The sequence below is a fragment of the Lipotes vexillifer genome, unplaced genomic scaffold (genome assembly GCF_000442215.2).
Source record: "Lipotes vexillifer unplaced genomic scaffold, Lipotes_vexillifer_v1.1 scaffold477, whole genome shotgun sequence".
NCBI lineage: Eukaryota > Metazoa > Chordata > Mammalia > Artiodactyla > Lipotidae > Lipotes > Lipotes vexillifer.
The window spans coordinates 3,435,995-3,460,625 of record NW_006770652.1 but is presented as its reverse complement, the minus strand read 5'-3'; the positions used below and the strand labels follow the sequence as shown (position 1 = coordinate 3,460,625).

Sequence of the window (24,631 nt, the reverse complement as noted above, 5' to 3'; positions counted from 1 at the left end):
TGGAGGAAGAGCAGGACCACAGGGAGGCTCAGTGCATTCCACATAGTGGAGGAAAAGCACCAACAAAAGCCTGGAGGCCTTCCCTTCTCACTTGGGAGGTGCCCCAGTGGAGTCTCACTTGTATGCCCACCAGTCATTATAGCCCTTCATTTTGGTGCTTGGTGGGAATCAGCTCTCCTATTCTCAGCTTTAGACATTTTGAGCAGTTGATCCAGACCAGGGCGTTGTCAGGTTTTGTTTTGTTTTCTTTAAAATCGAGCAATAATTGACATATCAACATTGTGTAAGTTGAAGGTGTACAATGTGTTGATTTAATACATTTATATATTATGATGATCGTCACAGCATTAACTAACATCTCTTATCGTGTCACATAATTATTTCTTTTTTTGTGGTGAGAACAGTTAAGATTTAGTTTATTAGCAACTTTGCCCTCTTTTTTTTTTTTTTTTTTTTTGTGGTATGCCGGCCTCTCACTGTCGTGGCCTCCCCCATCTCGGAGCACAGGCTCTGGACGCGCAGGGTCAGCGGCCATGGCTCACGAGCCCAGCCGCTCCGCGGCATTGGGATCTTCCCGGACCGGGGCACGAACCCGTGTCCTCTGCATCGGCAGGTGGACTCTAAACCACTGAGCCACCAGGGAAGCCCTATTAGCAACTTTGAAGTTTATAATACAATACTGTTGACTATAATCACTATGCTGGATATTAGATCTCCAGAATGTATTTATCTTCTAGTTTTAAGTTCATACCTTTAAACATCTCCCCAGTTCCCCTACCCCCAGCCCCTGGTAACTACCATTCTGCCCTCTGTTAGTAGGAGTTTGGCGTTATTAGTTCACACGGATGAGTGTTATCATAGTGTTTGTCTTTCTCTGCTGACTTATCTCACTAAGCATAACGCTCTCAAGGTCCATCCATGTTGTCACAAATGGCGGAAATTCCTTCTTTCCCATGGCTGAATAATATTCAGTTGTATACAAATGCAACATCTTTATCCATTCATCTGTTGAAGGACACTTAGATTGTTTCCCTGTCTTGGCTATTGTGAATAATGCTGCAGCTGCAGTAAACTTGGGAGTACAGATTATTTTTCAATATCCTGTTTTTGGTTCTTTTTGGATATACAGAAGTGGGATTGCTGAATTATATGGTAGTTCCGTTTTTATTGTCAGTCTTCTCTTCCTCATTAAATTTTAACTGTACTACAGAACTGCACAGAGCACACCTTACCTCTTTATTTACCTTTCTTTTTCCATTCCTTCCAAGACCCTAGAATTTAACAATCATTCCCTGGCAGGTAGGTCAGAACTTGAGTGACCCACAAGCTGTGGCCCTCGGAATCATTCTTTCTATTCCAGAGTCTATACATACGAGTGTAATAATATACCTGACTCTACTGCCCCTAAGGGTGAATTCCTTCCCCTGGAAGGAGGTTAAAGAATGGCCACAATTTTTTTCTTTTTGAAGTCCTTAAGGGTGAAAAGGCCTATTCTGTCTCACATGAGGTTCTCATGGCTCCTCCTGTAATGGATTCTCTCTCCCAGACTAGCTTGAATGTGCTTGGCCTGCCTGCACTCATGGTGCAGGATGGATGATCTGGGAGCTTTGAGGAAACGGCTAGAGGATAAGAAGATGAATGCAGCTGCAATAAGCAAGCGAGACACATTACTAAGCCTGCCTTGGCTCCCCCATTCTCCATGGGCTGTGTTTTCAGGAATTGAACCAGTTCTCAACTTTTTAAAGTAAACTAGCTGTCTCATTTGGAGACCATCCGTGTATCAAAATTCCTTAAAATGACTAAAATATATGTATCATTAGGGCCGGGCCTAAGGTTCTAGGGCAGGGGTACCCAACCCCTGGGCCACGGACTGGTACCAGTCCATGGCCTGTTAGGAGCCAAGCCACACAGCAGGAGGTGAGCAGCGGGTAAGCAAGCGCAGCTTCATCTCTATTTACAGCCGCTCCCCATCGCTCGCATTACCGCCTGAGCTCCGCCTCCTGTCAGATCAGCAGCGGCATTAGATTCTCATAGGAGCGGGAACCCTACTGTGAACTGCGCATGCGAGGGATCTAGGTTGTGCGCTCCTTATGAGAATCTAATGCCTGATGATCTGAGGTGGAGCTGAGGTGGTGATGCTAGTGCTGGGGAGTGGCTGCAAATACAGGTTAGCATTAACAGAGAGATCTGAGTGCACAGAGACCACAATAAATCAATTGCTTGCAGGCTCATTTCAGAACCCTATCAATGAGTGGCAAGTGACAATTAAGCTGCATCTGGTGGCAGGCTTTCTGTCAGAATCCGACACGTATTTTAGTCCGTGCGTGGCCCACCCATTATTTTATTTACCACTTCCGTCTGTGCCTCTTTCCTGCACTGTGCACTTGTCTCAGTCACAGTTTTGGTAAGCCCACAAGCGAACCCTAGCCAAAATGAGTAAAAAACAAACATCGCTGGAGAGCTTCTTTGAAAAGGGGAAAGACCCAATGATGAGACAGCAGAAGACTCCAAGACTGCCAACAAAAAGAAAGCTGCATTTAAAAGAAAATACCAAGAGTCCTACTTAAATCACGGGTTCACTGCAACAGGTGATTCACATTCTCCAAGCCCGCTTTGTATAATATGTGGCGACCAGCTATCCAACGAAGCCATGGAACCTTCAAAACGGCTTCACCACGTGGAGACCAAGCACCCTGCATTAAAAGACAAGCCTTTGGAGTTTCTCAAAAAGAAGCCATGAACACAAAGAACAGAAGCAATTACTGAAGGCCACCACTTCCTCAAATGTGTCTGCACTGAGAGCATCATTCTTAGTGGCTAACCGCATTGCTAAAGCTGAGAAGCCCTTTACTATTGTTGAAGAGTTGACCCTGCCTGCTGCTAAGGACATTTGTCGTGAACTTTTAGGAGAGGCTGCAGTTCAGAAGGTGGCACGTGTTCCTCTTTCGGCTAGCACCATAAGTAGACGAATTGATGAAACAGCAGAGGATATTAAGGCCCAGTTGTTAGAGAGGATTAATGAGTCACCATGGTACTCCAGGTTGATGAGTCTACCGATGTTGAAAACAAGGCAACAATACTCGCCTTTGTGCAATATATTTTTCAGGAGGATGTGCATGAGGTATGTTATGTGCACTTTTGTTGCCAGCCAACACCACAGCTGCAGAACTATTCAAGTCTTTGAATGATTGATTACATATCAGGAAAACTGAATTGGTCACTTTGTTTCAGGATATGCACAGACAGAGCGGCTGCCATGACTGGATGGCTTTCTGGTTTCACTACTCAGGTCAAAGAGGTCGCTTCTGAATGTGAGTCTATGCACTGTGTCATCCATAGAGAAATGTCATCCATAGAAAAATGTCACCTGAACAGTGTTTTGCAGGATGTGATTAAAATTATCAACCACATTAAAGTACATGCCCTTAATTCATGTCCACGCAGCTCTGTGAGAAGATGGGTTTGGGGCACACACATCTTCTCCGATACACAGAAGTGAGATGGCTTTCTAGAGGTAGATTACTGGCCAGAGTTTTTTTTACAAGAGCCGCTCCAGAGATTACTTTTAGAGAAAAAGTCACTGCTGGCAGCACATTTCAGTGACACAGAATGGGTCGCAAAACTTGCTTACTCGTGTGACATATTCAACCTGCTCAACGAACGCAATGTCACTTCAGGGGAGAACGACAACTGTGTTCAAGTCGGCAGATAAAAGTGGCTGCATTCAAAGCCAAACTGGAATTATGGGGGCGACAAGTGAACATTGGGATTTTTGACATGTTTCAAACATTAGCAGAGATTTTGAAAGAGACTGAGCCAGGGCCTTCTTTCTCCCAGCTGGGGCATGATCACCTGTCTCAGCTTTCAAAAGAGTTTGAGCATTACTTCTTAACCACAAAAGCCCGAACTGGGAAGGAATGGATCCGCGACCCATTTGTGAGTAAGCCAGGTGAATCGACTTTGTCTGTGCTAGAAGAGGATCAACTGCTTGAGATCGCAAGTGACGGTGGCCTTAAAAGTATGTTTGAGACAACTTCAAATCTCCATACGTTCTGGATTAAAGTCAAGGTGGAATATCCTGAGATTGTCACAAAAGCACTGAAAAGCCTGCTTCCATTTCCAACATCCTATCTTTATGAAGCAGGGTTTTCTGCAGTGACGGCGACCAAAGCAAGATCACGGAGTAGACTGAACATAAGCAGCACACTTGGGTGTCACTGTCTCCCATTCCCCCCAGATGGGACCATCTAGTTGCAGGAAAACAAGCTCAGGGCTCCCACTGATTCTGCATGATGTGAGTTGTATAATTATCTCATTATATATTACAATGTAATGGGACTAGAAATAAAGTGCACGATAAAAGTAACGCGCTTGAATCATCCTGACACCAGCCCCCCACCCGACACCCCCGCCGTCCATGGAAAAACTGTCTTCCACGAAACCGGTCCCTGGTGCCAAAAAGGTTGGGGACCGCTGTTTTAGGGGACTAAGTTCAGGGATGGGATTGAAGGCCTTTCTCTGAAAAAGAAAACAAAAAATGCACTCTCTCATTTTGCTTATTAATGTCGGAAGGTTTTTCCAACAGAGGACAACTTCCCGTTCCACAAGTAGAGCTACTCAAGCTTTCTTCCAAACCAGCTCTCCCTCCTGAATCCCTTCAATGATAGATACCAGTGATTTTCTTTCTACTGAATAGAGATGGTTTTCAGCTCTTGTATTCTATATATGCTAGAGTCTGCATGAGCTAGGAACAAAAACCTTATAATCACTGAGGCAGGTCTTAAAATGAACATATTCTAGGGGAAGTTAGTATTTGAGAAATTCATTCACTTGCTCTCACATCAGCCTTTGGTTTGACAGGCCAGAAGTCTGAAATCAAGCAGGGCTGGTCCCTTCTGGAGGCTCTGAGGGAGCCGAGGTCATTCCATGCATCTCTCCTAGCTTCTGATGGCACCTCATAAACCTTAGGGCTCCTTGATTTGCATAACCCTCTGCCTCTGTCTTCACATGACTTTCTCCTTGTGTGATTCAAATCTCCCCCTTTCCTATAAGGACAACAGTCATTGGATTTGGGGCCCATACTAAATCCAGAATGATCTTATCCTGAGATCCTTAAATCTGCAAAGACTCTATCTGCAAATATGCTGTCAACCACACGTACAACAGGTTAGGACCTGGGCATACTTCTGGGGGACACTATTAAACCCACCACAGATGATCAAAAGGTCTGCCAAGTCAGCAATAAGTTGCTGGCCAATTCCTAAGAAATACAGATAGAAGCTGTTGCTAAGTACTAAGTTTCTGGTAAGAAAAAATAAACTTGGAGACCATACCAATTTTAATCGCTCATCTTTACTGATAAAATAGGTTCCTAGTAGTACGTATTCTCAGACATAAATTTTAAGGTTCTGCTTAAAAAAAAAAAGTATGGGCTAGAACACTTGCTATATAATAACATAAATGTCTTTAAACACCAAGTTCTTAAAATAATATCCAAGTAAGAAGACCAAGAATAAATTAACTCAACTTATTTGTTTACAAAAATAATTATTTATCAAGTAATGTTTTATAATAGAGCTGCCCCAATGAATTGCCTCAGACTTACTCTCAATTGTGTAGCTTATTTCAATTCTGACTTGGGATAAAAACTCTATGAATGAATGTGCCATCAAATTAAAGGATACTTTCCCCAAAACCAATAGAAAAGCTTAAAAATAAAAACTGTCACTTGTTTATCAAATAACAATTAAGGCCTCTGAATGAGAAAAGGAATCTATTTAATGTTTGGGCCATTAGCCCTTTTCTATTCAATCAGTCTCATCAACCCCACTTACCCCAAACTTAAGATAAAAAATTCCGAAGTGAAAAGTAGTTTTGAAATTTACCAATATATGAAATTATACATAAAAGTTAGCATGTAAATATTACTTTAACAAATTATATACTCCAAAGTAGAATTTTCTATTGTGCTATTTTTAATATATATTTAATGTGAGTACAGTATATTTAATAATCATATTTGACACTCTTACCTTTTCTTCTATAATCACGACAAAACATGAAAAATTTAGATTTCAACTGATGTTAAAGCACATTTCTATTTCTAGCAGCTTTTTAAAATTTATATACTGGATATATATTCTGTAAAAAATAAAACAAATACTTATAAATCCAGATTTCCCCCTCACCGCCCCCTAGCCCTTTGACTGAAAGGTTACAAGAAACATCTTGTAGGTTATGAGAACCAGATGGAACTTAAGAATAGATCTAGAAAAGAATTTTTTTTTTAATTTTAACTTACTGTTTCTATATGTCTTAAGCGTAATTACTTAAGGAAAAAAAAAAGGTTTTGAGGCAGAGGAATTCCCAATTTACTTTGAAATTACCATACTTATCTCGCTATATCAAACATTTCAACTGGTAGCTAAATGAACTACATAATATCCTTAAAGATCAACCAGAGAAGAGAAAAATCTCATCTTCGTTACTGATTTAGAACCAAAACTTATTCTTTCAAAGTAGTTTAACCTACTAAATATGTCTCTTATAAGCTCTTCTTTCTTAGAAAGCAGTGTTCCTTCTCTTTCATTCCTGAAATATTTCATATACATAAGCAAATCACGGACAACTGTTAGTATTAATTAGGATAAATTAGCTAAAATTAAATTACCTCTTTTATTTATGGTGCATATAAAACACTGCAAGTCTTTCAAACTGAACTTTCTTTGACAAAAATTTAAATTAATGAGAAGGTAGATAGGCAATCATTAAAGCTGAAGTCTCCTGGTACGTAAGCTACTTGTTAACTTTCACCATACAGGGAGGATATAATTTAGTATGACGATTTTCCATTCACAATACTGTGGCAAAATCTGTATTTTAAAATTGGGATGTTTCTATTAATTCCCAGACACTTGTTGAGCATATTCACGTTTATCCAAGTGTCAACCAGAAAGCCAACAGCACTGCTGAAAGCTCTTGATACATTCAGCAGTCACTGTGAAAATCTTTAACTTGTTCACCAGTTAACAAAGGCTTAGTTTCTATTTTTCAATTATAGTTTGGAATAACGTCTATGACCATTAACTATGCATTTTCTTGTTGCTGTCTTTTAAAAATGTCATTGCCAGTGCACTGTACATACTATAAAGAAATAAAACAAAGGGCAGCTTGAGATGGATTTTTCTGTTAATTCATTCACAGACTTAAAAGCTATTCAGCTCTTCCTCAGACTCAGGTCACTGTTGGTCACTAATGCTGACAAAGATGTACTTTCCGACACATCATCTTTTCTAAGATTCAAAAATGATTCTCGAGTTATTTGAAGGATCTCTCTCAAGCCTTTATTTTCTTGCTATAAGAAAGCACAAAAACAAAGAAGCAGTCACCAAGGTGGCTACAAGAGTACAAACATTATCTTAAGAAAAGCCAAACATATGAAGGTATGATAAATAAAAAGCAAGTACTATAATTGGCAGAAATGTATTAAATGATATATGCAGCTGAAGTTGACAACTTGAATCCACAGAACACTTTTTTAAAGAGGTAGGAATCATGTATTCAATGTCTTCCACCACTGAAAAGCCTTTTTATTTATGCAGCTGTAACTGTAGACAGAACCTCAGAAACAGCCTTATTTTATAATCACAGTATAGAAAATCACAGTAAGAAAATAACACCTAGATTTATATTTGTGTAAACTCAGAAAGTATGAATAATACCCTGGGGCTAAAAGCTCTCAGTACTTTAGTAATTTTATTATTTCCATGATAGCATGGAATGCAGGGCAAGCCCTGGTTTGCTTCCCTCACTGGAATTTAACAGCAGCAGGGCTGACTGAATAGAAAGTGATATTTCTTAGAAGGAAAGTTAAGTGACCAAATCTAGCACTGGTAAACAACTTTGCCTTTGCCTTTTTCTTCTAGATTAGTTACTGCAAGGAATTTTTAGACATTTACAAATAACTCTCATAATTTATTCTCTACTGCTTTGTCTTTTGGTCTTACTTTCTAAGTTTCAGTGGTATAAATAAAGCAGAGATCAGCAAACTATGGCCTGGCTTGAGTGAGGCCTGTTATTGTAAATTAAACTTTACTGGAACACAGTTGAGTTCCATCTTATTTTTTGTGTGTATAGCTGCTTTTTCATTACAATGCCAGAGGTGAGTAGCTACAACAGAGACTGCCTGTTTGCAAAGCTTAAAAGATTTACTATCTGGCATTTTACTGAAAAAGTTTGCTTACCTTTGTTATAAAGAATGAAAGAACTTTGTACACTTAGAGAAATCATTTTGGGCTCTCTATAACCAATTTCTCCACCATGATTTCAAAATAAAGGTTTTAAAAGTATAAAGGTCTACTCTACTGATTTCAGTTATTCAACAATGACTTGTGCTTTTGCTACCACAAAATAAAGGACAGATGCGATAAAAGCTTTTATATTCCCCAGAAAAATACAAGTGGCCAAAGAATATGATTTGTGGACTGAAAACATTTCTCCCTGCACCACTGTGACCTCTAATAAAACAAAGATATTAAAAAAAATTACTAAGCTGAAGAAGTATATTCACCTAATAACAGAAGAGACACAGGATCAAAAAAAAATCAATTTTCTCAATTACTGGTATAAGTTTACTATTGATCCTAGACTCTTGCATTACTATATAAATGGTCTTGCATTATACACCCATATAACCAGTATCCAGACTAGGAAAAAGAACATTACTAGTATCCCAGAAAGTGTGTGTGTGTATATATATACATATATATACATATATTATTTTTTTAAGTTTTTTGGGACCATTTTTAAAGTCTTTATTGAATTTGTTACAATATTGCTTCTGTTTTTTTTATGTTTTGGTTCTTTTGGCCACGAGGCATGTGGGATCTTAGCTCCCTGACCAGGGATCAAACCCGCACCCCCTGCATGGAAGGTGAAGTCTTAACCACTGGACCGCCAGGGAAGTCCCCAGAAAGTATATATTTTAAAGTGGGATTTATTTTCTGGCATAAATCTTTGTATGGACAGTTTTCACCTACATGTGCAATTTAAAACTTACCTCAAGTTGAAATATTCGTTCCTGTTCCCTGCAACCCTGTTGCTCGTCAATTTCAATGGCTTTCCTCATTACTGCTGCCATTTCAGTTATCTGGTCAACATGTGCTTGTAATTCCTGAAAAAAAAGAGATGGAAGTTGTGAATCAGTGAAATACTTTTTAAAAAATTTTTGGATCCTCCCCTTTTTATAAAATCTGCATTGCCACTTAATATGAATGTAATATCTTTACATTGCCATTTAACATAAACGTAATATATCAAACATATTTACAAGAAAGTTGACTGACCATGAATGTGCTTTTGAAGTCAGATTTCTGTTAGGACTAGGATTAAGGATAAGCAGCACAGTATATCTAAACCCATAAACAGGAAAAATACTCATTTCACATTCCTCTCACCACAAATGACCAGCAACTTTTTCTTTTCTGCACCTACATACCCCATTGACCAAAGTAATGGGAAAGATAAGCATTCAATCTCTTTTCCTCACTGAAGTCTTCATGATTTAAAAATATTTTCTGTATTTTCCATGCCTAAAAATTCATCCCAGTTCAATCCAGAACCTTTTCTAGATTATAATCCTCATTGAGAGCAGGAACTGTATATTGCTTATATTTGCCTACTATTTAATGTTAGGTACATAATAGATAATAAGTATTGAGTAAAATGAACAGAGTTCTTTAAAGTATTGAATATTAAATGGCCTTTGCAAACTGTTCAAAATATAATTTTAGTATAAAATAGACATCCACATTTGTTTGGCACAGCAAGTAGCATAAATTTCTTCCAATCTCATTCTCTTATTCTTTTTTGCATACCTATGATGAGCCAGGCACTGTGCTAGGTGACAGGAATATGAAGCCTGTTAAGAAATGTTCCCTGATTTCAAGGAGCTTACAGTCAATGAAACAGACAGACAAAAGGTTTATAATCAACAGAAACATGAGAATAATACTTTTTTAAATGAACAACTTCTATAGACCATTGTTCACTAGCAATTGAGGGTCATTTTGTTATACTAAGGACAAAACTTAAATATAAAAGTTAATAGCTCCCCAAATAAACATTGTCTCTTAAATAGTTGTATGTACTCTGTTTGTAAAAAGGATTTGAACAAGACCCCCCCAAAACCTACAAAACTAGTAAACTATGGAAGGAATATAATAGAGAATAGGAATATCTTTAGCAAACCTCACATTTAATATCTTCTTAACCAACAAAAATACAGATCCTTATATTATTTTAACACAATCTATAAAAAGCTAGTACGTAGGAAGAAGTCAAAATAAAAGATTACGCTGTCCAGTATGGCACTATTTAAATTTAAATTACTTGAAGTCAAATACAATTTTAAGAAATTAACAATTCAGCCCCTCAGTTGCACTAGTCACACATCAAGTACTTAAAAGCCACATGTGGCTGGTGGCTTCCATATTGAACAGCATAGATACAGAACATTTCCATCATTGCAGAAAGTTCTATTGGACAGCTCTGGATTAGATTATGATAGCAAGAATGATATCAAGACAAACATCTGTCGTATTCTGTAGTAGTTTAAAAAAAATGATTACAATCCCTCCCACTGTAAAGGGAGCCTAATGTTTAAAAGCAAGTTAAGTATAGATAACTGCAGCAGCAAAGTGAATAAGGGTAATGAGTAAAAATTTTGAATACCAACAGCTTTCTCAGCTTATGATTTGGTGTCTTATGGCACTGACCTAGGTTAAAAGACTACAAGGAAGCAGATAATTACTTGCCTTTAAAACGAAAGAAGACAAGAAACTACTAATTTTTTCAGGACAGTCTGTTTTAATAAAATCATCGTAAGAAAAAAAACCCCAATACTTCAAACAGAAGTGTATTTTTATAGGTCTGGCTCCTGGGTGGTTCACTTATTACAATAAAATCTTCAGGGAAGTGTCACGATCTCTTAATAGGCACAAGAAGGCAAGACCTGTGCTTTCAAAACTGTCTTAAAGGCAAGAAGTGCTAGCAACATAAACCTTGCACTGTCTTGAAATGCCTTTCAAGAAAAAAAGGCAGTTAAAACACAATAGACACAATGGAGAGGGTATACTACTATACTTAATAACACCTAAACAAAGGCAATTTTATTGTGAACTCAAACTAAAGGACTATAACTATCGAAAATCTGAATTAAAACAGTTCATTTAATAGTTTGATTGAACAAAATTTTTAGAAAATCAGATTAAAATTATTACCAAGAAAACATCTTTGATGTCCAGCAAGAGGATGACCGTTTGAAGCTTACTAAAATTTTGCATCTATAGCTAACAAGAACAATAACATGAAAGGCTGGCCCAAAGAACCTTTAAAGCCTGCAATTATCTAACAGGCTATGTATAATACAATACACAGAGAACTGATGACAGACTTAAAGTTTCTATACTGAGTATTTTTGCAAGGCTATGAAAAGCACAGCGTTTTTAAAAGCAATTTCATTTATTTGCTGATTTAATTTGGGAGGAGAATTCAATGTAAAAGAACTTTTTAAATCGACTCCCCTTCCATCCACACCCCAAAAGCTGACTGTTTTATTTAGTGTACATTCTGATTTGCTTCCAAGTGCCTCCTCTGCAGTCCATGTTGAGGTGCTTCAAGGATGTGTCGAGATGCATCAAGGAAGAATCCTTCGGAGTTGTTACGATGCACCATGTCAATCTGTAGTACAGAGTCATTATAATGTTAATACGGATATTATCCGTAATTTAAAAACTGAATGAGTGTTAGTTCATGCGTGTTAGCCAACTGTTTGAAATGTTTGTTTTTTTAAGATTTCCAAAAAGGTAGCAGTTCAAAAATAATGTAAAAATGAGTATTTGAATGAAAATGAGTTCTCCTCAAACTTTTTATTGGTTTTTAAATGTGTGCTCAAAAACTTCTAGGTGAGGACAAAATTCTATGTTACACTAGTCTCAAAAGGTTCTCTTACTCCAAAATGCTGTTACGTGTAACTTTGTTTATTACCCCTAAATGTGTTATAAAATTATTTTTGTGTTTAGGCATATCAGAGCACTAGTACCTAAACATATCTTGGAAGCTCATATTTATCATACAAGTTTCTCTGCTCATCCACTTCTGCTTGTTGACCCCAATAATTAATTCAAGGCTAGATTTAGATGGATTTGCTACCTTTCCTTGCCACTTTCCCAGATTCTCCTCATGAGAACTAATCTTGCTTCCTCTAGTATTCCAGTAATAATTCAGATCTCTATTTTAGGATTCATCACATCCTACCTTATATTATATAATCATGTTTGTGTCTGTATCTCCCAATACACTGAAAGCTTCTATGGTAGAGTAATAAACTTATTTATTCATCTTATTATTAATAACAACTAAGCCAGTGCAAGTATTAATAAATATCTGTTTGAATCAAAGTGTCTCCTTTTTGTTAATAAATATCTGTTTGAATCAAAGTGTCTCCTTTTTGGGAAAAATCAAAATCACAAACATTAATATGTATTAGTGAGAATTAATAACAAGTAACTGAACTGTCATTTCATGGAAGGCAAGAATCAGCACTTAGATGAAGAATTCAATTGACATAATTGAAAAAGGATGATTTACAGCTATCTTAAGAAATGTTTAACTTTGCTAATTAATAAAACAGCTGTGATGAGTGGTAAACTCTAATGTGTTTTAGAAAACATTTGCTTCTGACATAGCTGCTACCACAAGAGACTAGCTAGCTTCAGTATCTTATTCTTAAGCACTAGTTTGCCAGAGCATTCTCTTTAGATCTTAAAAAATCTAAGTTGTTAAACAAAAGGGCCTTTTGGAATGTCTCAAGACATTCTTACCAATCATTTTAAGTCAGTTCATATTTGTACCTTAAAAAAACCTCTTAAATTATATATTTAAAATTAAACTTTTTATAATGATCTCATTAATAGATACAGTTTATAGTCAAAAGATTGCCATTTAACTATCCAAGGTTTCCTTTTGGATAGGAGATGAATAACATAATTAGATAATATTAAAGCCACATTTATTTTTACTATTTTACTATTTGATACAAGAGCTGTCGATTACTAACCTCCTTAATATGTAGAGTTGAATTTACATATTAAAGCAATTCACTAGGTATTTAATTTTAATAGAATTAATAATTTTAAAATACCTACAAGCACCAAGATGGAAGAAATATAACATTTTAAGGAATCTAAAAAGTGTTTCAATAATCGAGAAAGATAAAAATGTTATATGAATATTTCTTAAATAATATTAGTTATAACTAATAGTTCACCATTATCCAATACAGATAATGGCCTAGTAGTCACAACCTATTCTAATATTTTTATTTCACACCAGCAGTTAAAAATCAGTTTAAAATAAAACATAAACGGAAAAGAACTATTCTACCTGTTTTCAAAACAGTTGCTAGTAAACACAGGGATCAGAATGAGTATGATGAACAGCAGGAAAAACACTAATTTCTATTAGTTCAGCTCTGTCTCTAGAAATGATATTAAGTGATATGTGATGGAGGAGGGGGTGGGGAGGCAATATATTTTATATATACATAAATATATACATATATTTGATATATATATTTCCTCTCCCCCCCACCATGGCACTTCCATTAATAATCAGGAGTATCTATAGTCTGGATGAATTAACCTCATTCAGAAAATAGTCTTAAGAAAAACAAATCTACCTTTAGCTGTTTTCAGATTTTTAAAAAAGTTTTAAGCATTTAATTTTAATTTTTGCAAGAGATATCAATACACAAATTAAAAGAAGTATTTCTTACAAGCAGATAACCTTAAAAAATAATTTTGAATTGAACAGACTTACCTTTATTTCCCAAATAAAGTTTATTTTTTAATATATATTAAAGCTACTAGGGAAGAATGGGAGTTAGAAGAGTACATCAAACAGAAAATGACACATAACATGAAAAAAATAAGGAGAAGAAAATGTCAAAAAGAGAAGTATTCAATATCATGTAAGTAAGATTCCTATGAGTTTTTAAAAATCTGAACACAAGTTAACCAATTGTCCTTCTTTTCTGTTTCAAATTATATTTACAGAAAGGATTACCTTGGTGTGCTGCTCTTTTAACTTCATTATTATCCCTGGATCATCTTTTTTGCTAGCCATTAGCAATCTAAACATTTGCTCTCGATACTTGCTCATTATAAGTTCCAAGGCAGACTGATGTTCTTCCAGGGATGTACGTAATTCTATCAAAAACAACAGTATATTTTATTCAAACTTGAGTTCAGGATGTACAAAGTATTCTCTTCCACATTAATCAAAAAAGCAATTATAAATATAAAGGGGGTATTTTTAAAAGAAAACATGAGGTACAAAAATCTAGCCACATAGAAATAAAGGATACTGGGGCTTCCCTGGTGGCGCAGTGGTGGAGAGTCCGCCTGCTGATGCAGGGGACACAGGTTTGTGCCCCGGTCCAGGAAGATTCCACATGCCGCGGAGCGGCTGGGCCCATGAGCCATGGCTGCTGAGCCTGTGTGTCCAGAGCCTGTGTTCCACAAAGGGAGAGGCCACAACAGTGAGAGGACCGCGTACAGCTAAAGAAAAAAAAAAAAAAAAAAAAAAGAAAAAAAAAAAGACATAAAGGATACCAAATGGAGTCCTTTATTAGTTCTCAAAATGACCATTTTAAACTCATTTTTTGACAAATAATTTTAACAAATATTTACTGAACAGGAATTAAGTATCAGATCATGCTCTATATTAGGAATACCAAAAGGCCATAAAGCTCAGAGTCTAGTGGAGAAAACAAAACATAATTAAAATACAATGTGGTAAGTGTAGAGTGGAGCTCTATCCAAATACATATAGAAAGTCTGTGAGGAAAAATTGGTGAAAGCTTCACAGAAGTATAGTATTGAGATCAACTTGCATTCCTTGAAATTAAAAATAAATGACAGGGCATTCTAAGCAGGGAGGCATGAAACTGGATGGTGTGTTTGGGAAATCGTTCAGGGTGACAAGAGCAAAGGTTTCACGGAGAAGAGAAGTATGGGAAGAATACAAAAAAGAAGGCTTGTAGTCGACTTTGAAGGACTACGGATAAGAAAATAGTACACAGTGAAGGTTCTTAAGCAAAAGAATAACATGATCAGATATGTTTTTGAAAAATCAATCTGATGCCTGTGTTGAAGATGGATTGGAGGGAAAAGACACTGAAATCAGAGAGACCAATGAGGACAGTACAGGCAAGAGACTATGAACACCTAAGCTGTGGGCCAAAGGGGTGGGACTGCCGAGAATGAAACTGAGTTATTTCATAGGTAATGACAATGGTGCAAACTGGATACTGAGGGTGAGAGTCTAAGATCCAAGTAAGGTAGACATTCATATGTAGGACAGGATAAAGAGCAATATATATCCTCCCTATCTGGAGAGATACCTTGATCACACACCTCTTAATCACCACATCAGAGCCTTTTGCCCTCAGCTGTCTGTGGTTCTGGTTCTGCATGGGCTCCAACTGACTTCACATGGGAGCAATCTGACTTCAGGATTCTGCCTGGCTTCCGGCTAGCACCGTGCACCTCTGTCTTCCACCCTTGAGTCACATAGCACAAATGAAATTGCCTTTCATAGCTAAGCTAAAAAAGTTTTATTAGTACTGAGAGTACTGGCTGACACAAGGGAGGAGATGTAGAGTGTCAGGTCCATTAAAAATATGCTATCTAAATCCTCATCCAAATCTGAGAAGAGGATATTATCCATTCCATCATCTGGATGGAGAAACTGAGACTCTGCAAAGGATAAAATATTTCTCCAATTTAATAAAATTCAACTGTAAAAAGAGTGACGAGTGACCCAGCAGAAACAAAAAATAGATGTGTGATAGCAGCAAGAATGGAGAAAAAATGAAGATGGAGTGAGTCAGGAAATGTGTAGGCATGGCTGCTAGTCCGTGGGTGCCTCAATATTCCTTGCTGTTTCCTTCCACATTCCTGAAATAGTACCTTCACTGCCTTTTCCTCAAAGTCCCAGCTAAGCATGCTGTTTCCTAGTGGAACCCTAAATAATACAGCAGCCGTGTGGTTGACAGGGTCTTGGAGCTCAATCCTGGTGTCAGGTGGGAGAGCTGAGTTCAGCTGGGAGAGCTGAGTTCAGGACATTGGACCACCAGAGACCTCCCAGCCACATGTAATATCAATTGGCGAGAGCTCTCCCAGAGATCTCCAATCTCAATGCTAAGACCCAGCTCCACCCAAGAGTCAGCAAGCTCCAGTCCTGCACACCCCATGCCAAACAACTACCACGACAGGAACACAACCCCACCATTAGCAGAGAGGCTGCCTAAAATCATACTAAGTTCACAGACATCCCAAAACACACCACCGGACGTGGCCCTGCCCACCAGAAAGATAAGATCCAGCCCCACCCACCAGAACACAAGAACCAGTCCCCTCCACCAGGAAGCCTACACAAACAATGAACCAACCTCACCCACAGGGGGCAGACACCAGAAACAACGGGAACTATGAACCTGCAGCCTGCAAAAAGGAGACCACAACACAGTAAGTTAAACAAATGAGAAGACAGAGAAATATGCAGCAGATGAAGGAGCAAGGTAAAAACCCACCAGACAAAACAAATGAAGAGGAACTAGGCAGTCCACCTGAAAAAGAATTCAGAGTTATGATAGTAAACATGATCCAAAATCTTGGAAACAGAATGGAGAAAATACAAGAAACATTTAACAAGGACTAGAACTAAAGAGCAAACAAACAATGATGAACAAAACAATAAATGAAATTAAAAATTCTCTAGAAGGAATCAATAGCAGAATAACTGAGACAGGAGAACGGATAAGTGACCCAGAAAATAAAATAGTGGAAATAACTACCTCAGAGCAGAATAAAGAAAAAGGATTGAAAAGAACTGAGGACAATCTCAGAGACCTCTGGGACAACATTAAACACACCAACATTCAAATTATAGGGGTCCCAGAAGAAAACGAGAAAAAGAAAGGGTCTGAGAAAAGACTTGAAGAGACTATGGCTGAAAACTTCCCTAACATAGGAAAGGAAATAGTCAATCAAGTCCAGGAAGTGGAGAGTCCCATACAGGATAAATCCAAGAAAAAACACTCCAAGACACATATTAATCAAACTATCAAAAATTAAATACAAAGAAAAAATATTAAAAGCAACAAGAGAAAAGCAACAAATAACATACAAGGGAATCCCCATAAGGTTAACAGCTGAACCTTCAGCAGAAACCCTGCAAGCCAGAAGGGAGTGGTAGGACATATTTAAACTGATGAAAGGGAAAAACCTACAACCAAGATTACTCTACCTGGCAAGGATCTCATTCAGATTTGAAGGAGAACTTAAAACCTTTACAGAAAACCAAAAGCTAAGAGAATTCAGCACCACCAAACCAACTTTACAACAAATGCTAAAGGAACTTCTCGAGGCAGGAAACACGAGTGAAGGAAAAGACCTCCAATAACAAACCCAAAACAATTAAGAAAATGGGAATAGGAACATACATATCGATAATTACCTTAACTGTAAATGGATTAAATGCTCCAACCGAAAGACATACACTGGCTGAATGTATACAAAAACAAGACCCATATATATGCTGTCTACAAGACACCCACTTCAGACCTAGGGACACATACAGACTGAAAGTGAGGGGATGGAAAAATATATTCCATGCAAATGGAAATCAAAAGAAAGCTGGAGTACCAATTCTCATATCAGACAAAATAGACTTTAAAATAAAGACTATTACAAGAGACAAAGAAGGACACTACATGATCAAGGGACAGTCCAAGAAGAAGATGTAACAACTGTAAATATTTATGCACCCAACATAGGAGCACCTCAATACATCAGGCAAATGCTAACAGCCATAAAAGGGGAAATCGACAGTAACACAATAATAGTAGGGGACTTTAATACCCCACTTTCACCAATGGACAGATCATCCAAAATGAAAATAAATAAGGAAACACAAGATTTAAATGACACATTAAACAAGATGGACTTAATTGATATTTATAGGACATTCCATCCAAAAACAACAGAATACATGTTCTTCTCAAGTGTTCATGGAACATTCTCCAGTACAGACCATATCTAGGGTCACAAATGAAGCCTTGGTAAATTTAAGAAAATTGAAGTCATATCAAGTATCTTTTCTGACCATAACACTATGAGACTACATATTGATTACAGGAAAAAAACTGTAAAAAATACAAACACATGGGGGCCAAACAATACACTATAAATAACCAAGAGATCCCTAAAGAAATCAAAGAGGAAATTAAACATTACCTAAAAACAAATGACAATGAAAATATGATGACCAAAAACCTATGGGATGCAGCAAAACCAGTTCTAAGAGAGAAGTTTGCAGCAATACAATCCTACCTCAAGAACCAAGAAAACTCTCCAATAAACAACCTAACCTTACAACAAAAGCAATTAGAGAAAGAAGAACAAAAAAAAACCCCCAAAGTTAGCAGAAGGAAAGAAATCATACAGATCATATCAGAAATAAATGAAAAAGAAATGAAGGAAACAATAGCAAGATCAATACAACTAAAAGCTGGTTCGTAAAGAAGATAAATAAAGTTGATAAACCATTAGCCAGACTCATCAAGAGAAAAAGGGAGAAGACTCAAATGAGTAGAATTAGAAATGAAAAAGGAGAAGTAACAACTGACACTGCAGAAATACAAAGGATCATGAGAGATTACTACAAGCAACTCTATGCCAATAAAGTGGACAACCTGGAGAAATGGACAAATTCTTAAAAAAGCACAACCTTCCGAGACTGAACCAGGAAGAAATAGAACATATAAACAGACCGATCACAAGCACTGAAATTGAAACTGTGATTAAAAATCTTCCAACAAACAAAAGCCCAGGACCAGATGGCTTCACAGGCGAATTCTATCCAACATTTACAGAAGAGCTAACACCTATCCTTCTCAAACTCTTCCAAAATATAGCAGAGGGAGGAACACTCCCAAACTCATTCTACGAGGCCACCATCACCCTAATACCAAAACCAGACAAAGATGCCACAAAGAAAGAAAACTACAGGCCAATATCACTGATGAACATAGATGCAAAAATCCTCAACATATACCAGCAAACAGAATCCAACAGCATATTAAAAGGATCATACACCATGATCAAGTGGGGTTTATCCCAGGAATGTAAGGATTCTTCAATATACTCAAATCAATGTGATATACCATATTAACAATTTGAAGGAGAAAAACCATATGATCATCTAAATAGATGCAGAAAAAGCTTTTTACAAAATGCAACACCCATTTATGAAAAAAACTCTCCAGAAAGTAGGCATAGAGGGAACCTACCTCAACATAATAAAGGCCATATATGACAACCCCACAGCCAATATCGCTCTCAGTGGTGAAAACTGAAACCATTTCCACTAAGATCAGTAACAAGACAAGGTTGCCCACTCTCACCACTATTATTCAACATAGTTTTGCAAGTTTTAGCCAGAGCAAGCAGACTAGAAAAAGGAATCCAAATCGGAAAAGAAGTAAAACTGTCACTGTTTGCAGATGACATGATACTATACAGAGAGAATCCTAAAGATGCTACCAGAAAACTACTAGAACTAATCAATGAATGTGATAAAGTAGCAGGATACAAAATTAATGCACAGAAATCTCTTACATTCCTATACACTAATGATGAAAAATCTGAAACAGAAATTAAGGAAACACTCCCATTCACCATTGCAAGAAAGAGAATAAAATACCTAGGACTAAACCTACCTAAGGAGACAAAAGACCTCTATGCATTAAACTATAAGACACTGATGAAAGAAATTAAAGATGATACAAACAGATGGAAAGATATACCATGTTCTTGGATTGGAAGAATCAATATTGTGAAAATGACTATACTACCCAAAGCTATCTACAGATTCAAAGCAATCCCCACCAAACTACCAAAGGCATTTTTCACAGAAGCAGAACAAAAATTTTCACAATTTGTATGGAAACACAAAAGACCCCAAAGAGCCAAAGCAATCTTGAGAAAGAAAAACGGAGCTGGAGGAATCAGGCTCCCGGACTTCAGACTATACTACAAAGCTACAGTAATGAAGACAGTATGGTACTGGCACAAAAACAGAAATAATGATCAATGCAACAGGATAGAAAGCCAAGAGGTAAACTCACGCACATATGGTCACCTTATCTTTGATAAAGGAGGCCAGAATATACAATGGAGAAAAGACAGCCTCTTCAATAAGTGGTGCTGGGAAAACTGGACAGCTACACGTAAAAGAATGAAATTAGAACACTCCCTAACACCATATACAAAAATAAACTCAAAATGGATTAAAGACCTAAATGTAAGGCCAGACACTATAAAACTCTTAGAGGAAAACATAGGCTGAACACTCTATGACATAAATCACAGCAAGATCCTTTTTGACCCAACTCCTAGAGAAATGGAAATAAAAAAAAAAATAAACAAATGGGACCTAATGAAACTTAAAAGCTTTTGCACAGCAAAGGTAACCATAAACAAGATGAAAAGACCACCCTCAGAATGGGAGAAAATATTTGCAAATGAAGCAACTGACAAAGGATTAATCTCCAAAATGTACAAGCAGTTCACATAGCTCAATATTAAAAAAATAAACAACCCAATCCAAAAATGGGCAGAAGACCTAAATAGGCATTTCTTCAAAGAATATATACAGATGTCAACAAACACATGAAAGGACGCTATCACCTCACACCAGTCAGAATGGCCATCATCAAAAAATCTACAAACAATAAATGCTGGAGAGGGTGTGGAGAAAAGGGAACCCTCTTGCACTGTTGGTGGGAATGTAAATTGATACAGCCACTATGGAGAACAGTATGGAGGTCCCTTAAAAAACTACAAATAGAACTACCATATGACCCAGCAATCCCACTACTAGGCATATACCCAGAGAAAACCATAATTCAAAAAGACACATGCACCCCAATGTTCACTGCAGCACTGTTTACAATAGCCAGGCAATGGAAGCAGCCTAGATGTCCATCAACAGAGGAATGGATAAAGATGTGGCACATATATACAATGCAATAATACTCAGCCATAAAAAGAAACGATACTGAGCTATTCGTAGTGAAGTGGATGGACCTAGAGACTGTCATACAGAGTGAAGTAAGTCAGAAAGAGAAAAACAAATACCGTATGCTAACAGATATATATGGAATCTAAAAAAAAAAAAAAAATGGTTCCAACGAACCTAGGAGCAGGACAGGAATAAAGACGCAGACATAGAGGATGGACTTGAGGACATGGGGAGGGGGAAGGGTAAGCTGGGATGGAGTGAGAGAGTGGCAATGACATATATACATTACCAAATGTAAAATAGATAGTTAGTAGGAAGGAGCTGCATAGCAGAGGGAGATCAGCTCAGTGCTTTGTGACCACCTAGCAGGGTGGGATAGGGAAGGTGGGAGTGAGATGCAAGAGGGAGGGGATGTGGAGTTATACGTATACTTATAGCTGATTCACTGTTATACAGCAGAAACTAACACAACACTGCAAAGCAATTTTACTCCAATGAAGATGTTTAAAAAAAAAAGAGCAATAACTACGATTTAGGCATAATGGACTAGAAATGTCAAAAAGTAACTTTAACTGGCTATTTTCTCATTTTATTTAATTAATTAAATTATTTATTGACCATGTCGCACAGCTTGTGGAATCTTAGTTCCCCAAGCAGGTACTGAACCCGGGCCCACGGCAGTGAAAGTGCGGAGTCATAACTGCTGGACCACCAGGGAATTCCCTATTTTCCCATTTTAAAAAATAGTAATTGGTCCCAAGTTGATAGTACAGTTGCAGATAAAAGTTCTCTTTTGATTTGCTACACACAGTGATAATATAGCTTGCCTTTGTTCTCTTGTTGCAATTCTCTGATTTGTCTGTTTTCTTGCTGGATTCCCATAACTAATGTGGACCGTGGCCGATGTCTTGCAACTTCATTAAGTTCTTGAATTTCTTCTTGATACTAATGAAAAGATTTTTATTAAAATGTAAGAGAAAATATTTGAAAATATGTATCTGATACACACACACACACACACACACATATATGTATATTTGATAAAGAACCCTTACAACTCAACAATAAAAGGAAAAATAACTCAATTAAAAAATGGGCAAACAAGTAAGTTCTGAGGATGTAACGTACATCATGGTGTCTAGAGTTAACAATATTGTATTATATACTTGCAAGTTGCCAAGAGAATACATCTTAAATGTATACACACACACACACACACACACACACACACACACACGAACGGTAATTATGTGAGGTGATGGAGGTATTAACTAACCTCATTGTGGTACGTAATCTTTTCACAAAATATACATATATCAATATATATTGTACACCTTAAAAGTTACACAATGTTGTATGTCAAGTATATCTCAGTAAAGCTGGAAAAAAATGGGTAAAGGATTTGAAGAGACATTTCTCTAAAGAAAATACACAAATGGCCAATAAACACATGAAAGATGCTTAACATCATTAGTCATTCAGGAAATACAATTCAGTGTAACAAGGAGATACCACTTCACAATGACTAGGATGAGCTTAAGCAAAAAGCAAGTAATAACAAGTGCTGGAGAGGATGTGGAGAAATCACTCTCATATACTGTTCATGGGAATGTAAAATGATGTGCCTACTCTGGAAAATAGTCAGGCAGACGCTCTAAAAGTTAAACATAGAGTTATAAGACCCATCCATTCTAACTGAACTAGGTATATACCCAAGAAAATTGAAAACATATGTCCACATAGAAACTTACAAACAAGTATTCATAGCAGTATTATACATAATAGCCAAAAAATAGAAACAATCCAAATGTCCATCAACCAATGAACAGATAAACACAATGTGCTGTATCCTTACAATGAATATTATTTAGCAATAAAAAGGAATCAAGTACTGATACATGCTACAACATGGATGAAACCTGAAAACATTACGTTAAAAAAAGTCACAAAAAGCCACATACTGTATGATTCCATTCATGTGAAATGTCTAAAATAGGCAAATCCATAGAGATAGACAGATTTGTAGTTTCCAGCGGCCAGGGAAAGGGAGACCTAGGGAGTAGCTACTAATGGATATGGGCTTTTGGGGTAATGAAGTGTTCTCAAACTAGATAGTAATTATGGTTGCACAGCATGTGAATATACTAAAATCCAATGAACTGCACTCTTCAAAAGGGTAAACTTTATGGTATGGTTCTTAACTCTGGTTGTCAACCCCCCTTTTTTACAACTCAATACCAGGTACATATGTTAACTGGAATGCATGAATCAAGGTAGACAGGGATGTATGTAATGTGTTTAGGGCAACAGAGTTGCAAAACAAAATAAGTAAACTTCCTTCACTATTTTCAGCAGCTTTGTTAAAAGCAGTAACCCTGGGTTGCTTCCTTTTACAAAAGGGATGATGCATTTCTAGAGAGTAAGCTATGAATATATATTTTCCTCCAGTGATTTCCATCATAAAATCAGAGATTTTATAATTCTCTTAGAGTTGAAACTCTTTATCAAAAGAGGGCTTAAAATAGTAGCTCACTGGAAAGTTCTTATATACAACAGTAAGGATAACAAGAAGTGAAGCCCTTTTTATTTCTTCTTTAACTGGCAGCATTAAATGAAAAATAAGGTAGCAAGTACAAATGCAGTAACTGCAAAAGGTGGAAACCAGATATTGCTTTGCATCATTTTCAAAAACTATTTTATTGTTAAATAGTGTCACCTAAATACTCTTATAAAGAAAAATATTTCTACATTATAAAAATAGGAGACAGAGCAAAATATGTGTCAATTATATAGTAAAAGATATTATCTGGTCTTTGCCAAATGTATCTAGACCTAAAAAATTCATATATTTTCCAAACTCAAATGTGCATCACTGTCAGAAAAGTGATCAAGTCTATATGTTTTAGAATGTATAGTGACTATATATATATATATACATGCCAGTTGAACTTGACAAAATTACATTTCAATCTAAAGTAAACTGAAACACACAAGTCAAGCTACTTTAAAATTTTAAAGAACATTGAAAAATAATAAAATACTAATTAAGCAGAAGTTTACAATTCAAGCAACACAGAAATATCAATGACTGCTTTTTTAAAATGGAATCAGCAAGGAAAAACATCAAACCTGCTTCATAGCTTCTACTCGCTTGTTGAGAGCTGTGGTTTGCTCAATCAGAGATTCTGCTGCATCGTCGTGATCTCTCAGTCTTTCAACAAGGGCTTTAGCATCAGCAAGTGCCTTCTCAATTGTGCAACTCATTTCTAAAGGGATATGTATAATTAAAAATGAAAATCAAGATTCAAAACAAAGCTGGCATAGCATCTTATTTTAGTTTCATATTAACACAGATATGCTTAAGCTACATTTGTTACTGGATTGCTCACTGTCTCAGAAGAAAAAACATCTAAGAACACCTGTGGTTTTGATTCTGTTAAGGTAGAACAAACTCAAAAGTGAATTTATAATATTCAAAAAATAC

The 24,631-nt window shown here is 36.8% G+C and overlaps 1 protein-coding gene across 2 annotated transcripts; it reads right to left on the bottom strand.

Moving 5' to 3' along the window:
• Window positions 1–7,216: 7,216 nt before the first annotated feature.
• Window positions 7,217–24,411, bottom strand: FGFR1OP2 (FGFR1 oncogene partner 2). 2 transcript variants are annotated; one of them, XM_007446286.1, is made up of 6 exons: window positions 24,277–24,411; window positions 21,975–22,092; window positions 14,125–14,267; window positions 11,626–11,739; window positions 9,059–9,172; window positions 7,217–7,354 (listed from the first exon to the last, which is right to left on the bottom strand). In XM_007446286.1, exons 1-6 carry the CDS (start codon window positions 24,409–24,411, stop codon window positions 7,217–7,219), a joined length of 762 nt encoding a protein of 253 aa, XP_007446348.1. The 2 variants fall into 2 exon arrangements, with proteins under 2 accessions (XP_007446348.1, XP_007446349.1); XM_007446287.1 differs by lacking the exon at window positions 11,626–11,739.
• Window positions 24,412–24,631: the final 220 nt, after the last annotated feature.

Excerpts from the sequence above, each read along its gene's own strand:
- FGFR1OP2 (XM_007446286.1), bottom strand. The coding sequence starts at position 24,411 with ATGAGTTGCACAATTGAGAAGGCACTTGCTGATGCTAAAGCCCTTGTT. Across the intron at positions 11,740-14,124 it reads TAAAAGAGCAGCACACCAAG|ATTGACATGGTGCATCGTAA; the intron begins GTAATCCTTTCT and ends TCTGTACTACAG. Across the intron at positions 7,355-9,058 it reads AACGAATATTTCAACTTGAG|CAAGAAAATAAAGGCTTGAG; the intron begins GTAAGTTTTAAA and ends GCTTTCTTATAG.